Here is a 1,935-nt window from a genome sequence, read left to right as displayed (position 1 = left end):
CGTCATAGATTTCTCCCGGCCGTCGAGAGCCGAGCGGGCTTCAGAGTCGGAGTCGAACCCCTCCACCCCGAAACACGGCAGTAGTTCGGGCAGCCACCGTCACCACCGCCACCACCACCACCACCATCACCACAACAACCACTCGCACCGGCAGCAGCAGCAGCAACAACAGCAACAACAACAACAACAGGAGCAACAAGAATCCTCCCAATCCCAGTACTCTCACCACTCCAAATCCTCGGAAGTTCCCAGCCTCAGACTCGACATGGCCGCCACCCCGCGAAGCCCGCGACCCGGAAGTGGGGGTCACAGCAGTGGTAGAGATTACGACTCCAGCTACGGTCACTCGTCTTCTCAAGGTCACTCGTCTTCTCAAGGTCACTCCGGGGTGACAGACGTAGAGACTCCCCAGTTTCCGGGCGGGACTTCCAGCCACGGCCACTACAGCCGGGGTAACTCTGCCAGCACGAGCTCCGAGCTGTTCAGGACGCCCGGCCAGTACGCCTCTCGGAACCCCAGCCCCGCCTTCACGCGCACCCAGTCCTCCCACTCCTCCCCCTCCCCGAAGCACCAGTCCCAGGGATCCTCCTCCTGCTCCACACCCAACTACCCTCCCCCGCGCTACTCCGAGCTCCGACGAGAGGACTCCTCCTCCTCCTCCCACAAACGCCCCCACACGAGCAGACCCGCGCGAACCGACTCCGCCCCCTCCAACGTGGCGTCATCCTCCGGTAGCACTTCCGCTAGAACTGGCTCCACTCCGCGAAGGACCACGTCGCAGTCTCCGCGAAGCACGCCCCCGAGAACCTCGTCTCGTTCCGGTTCAGGCTCACCCAGGACGCAGAAGGAACGAGACCGAGAGAAACAGCGGCGGTCGGAGACTCTGTCCGTAAAATCTGCCACAGAGGCGGCCTCTCGGACCGAGGATATTCCCGAACACATGTACCACCAGGACGAAGAGGGGTTCTTCTCTTCCGTCTTCTCGCTCAATCCATCTCGAATGTTCCAAAGTTCCGACGCGGACGGCAATTCGAAAAAAGGCATTCTGTTCTTCAGCCGGCTGTCTGGGGCCGGGCGGAAGGATTCGAACCAAAGCCAAGGGGGTCGCTCGGGCGGTAGCCGGCTGAGCTCCAACAGTTTCAGGACTGGCGGCTTCGACTCCTGATGACCGCCCGCCCCTCTAGCTCAAGGGTCAAGGACGATGGGAGCCATCTAGGTCAAGGTCGAGTGTGTTGCAAAAACACTCGGATTTGCTGTGATTTTTTATACATTTTTTGTATTTATTAGACACTAATGAACAATGCATACTTTTTGTTCTTTTTTTCATATATATTTGTTTTTCTACCTATTTGTTGATTACTGTTAATGATGACTCGATCTGCTTAAAATGATTCAGCGTCCATACTTATTAATGTCAATCTCTGATGTAATATATGCAGTTCTTACAAACCCTGTAGTACCTTCTACCATATACATATATATGTATGTACATACAATAGCCAGTGACCACCGCATGTTTTTTCTAATTGCTTCTGTCGCTTGGAGGAACTGACAATCTCATGTAGAGATGTACAGATAGAATCTACTGCCCGACTTGTCTAAGACAAGCCAAGGGGGAAAAGGAAACATCTGAGACAGACGCGAGTGGGAGGTAGTCTCTTGTACTGATGGTTGCCTTGGACAGGTATTGCTGGAAAAGTTTCGATATATGAATACATAACTGCAGACCAATATCGTTCAACACTGCCCAATTAAACTTAAGTACGATTTGAACGATTGAAAGCCCATTGCCCAAGGATGAAGTTTTATGTAATGACTAGATGCCAGAACAAGGGAGCTGGTGTCTTATTGTATTACACACACTCTTGCCCTATAGACAGCCGCAGGATTCCCTGGTGGGGAGAATATTGATCGAGTATCTTGTGTGTGTGTGTG

At 53.3% G+C, this 1,935-nt stretch overlaps 1 protein-coding gene across 1 annotated transcript; it reads left to right on the top strand.

Annotated features, from left to right (window-relative positions):
• The first annotated feature begins 6 nt into the window (after window positions 1-6).
• LOC118479046 (serine/arginine repetitive matrix protein 1-like) lies at window positions 7-1,303 on the top strand. The gene has a single exon (XM_035973623.1). The coding sequence runs from the start codon at window positions 266-268 to the stop codon at window positions 1,163-1,165; it is 900 nt and encodes a 299-aa protein (XP_035829516.1). The 5' UTR covers window positions 7-265; the 3' UTR covers window positions 1,166-1,303.
• Window positions 1,304-1,935: the final 632 nt, after the last annotated feature.

This window comes from Aplysia californica, unplaced genomic scaffold (genome assembly GCF_000002075.1).
Source record: "Aplysia californica isolate F4 #8 unplaced genomic scaffold, AplCal3.0 scaffold01550, whole genome shotgun sequence".
NCBI classification, from domain to species: domain Eukaryota; kingdom Metazoa; phylum Mollusca; class Gastropoda; order Aplysiida; family Aplysiidae; genus Aplysia; species Aplysia californica.
This window is presented reverse-complemented; position numbering and strand designations above follow the sequence as displayed.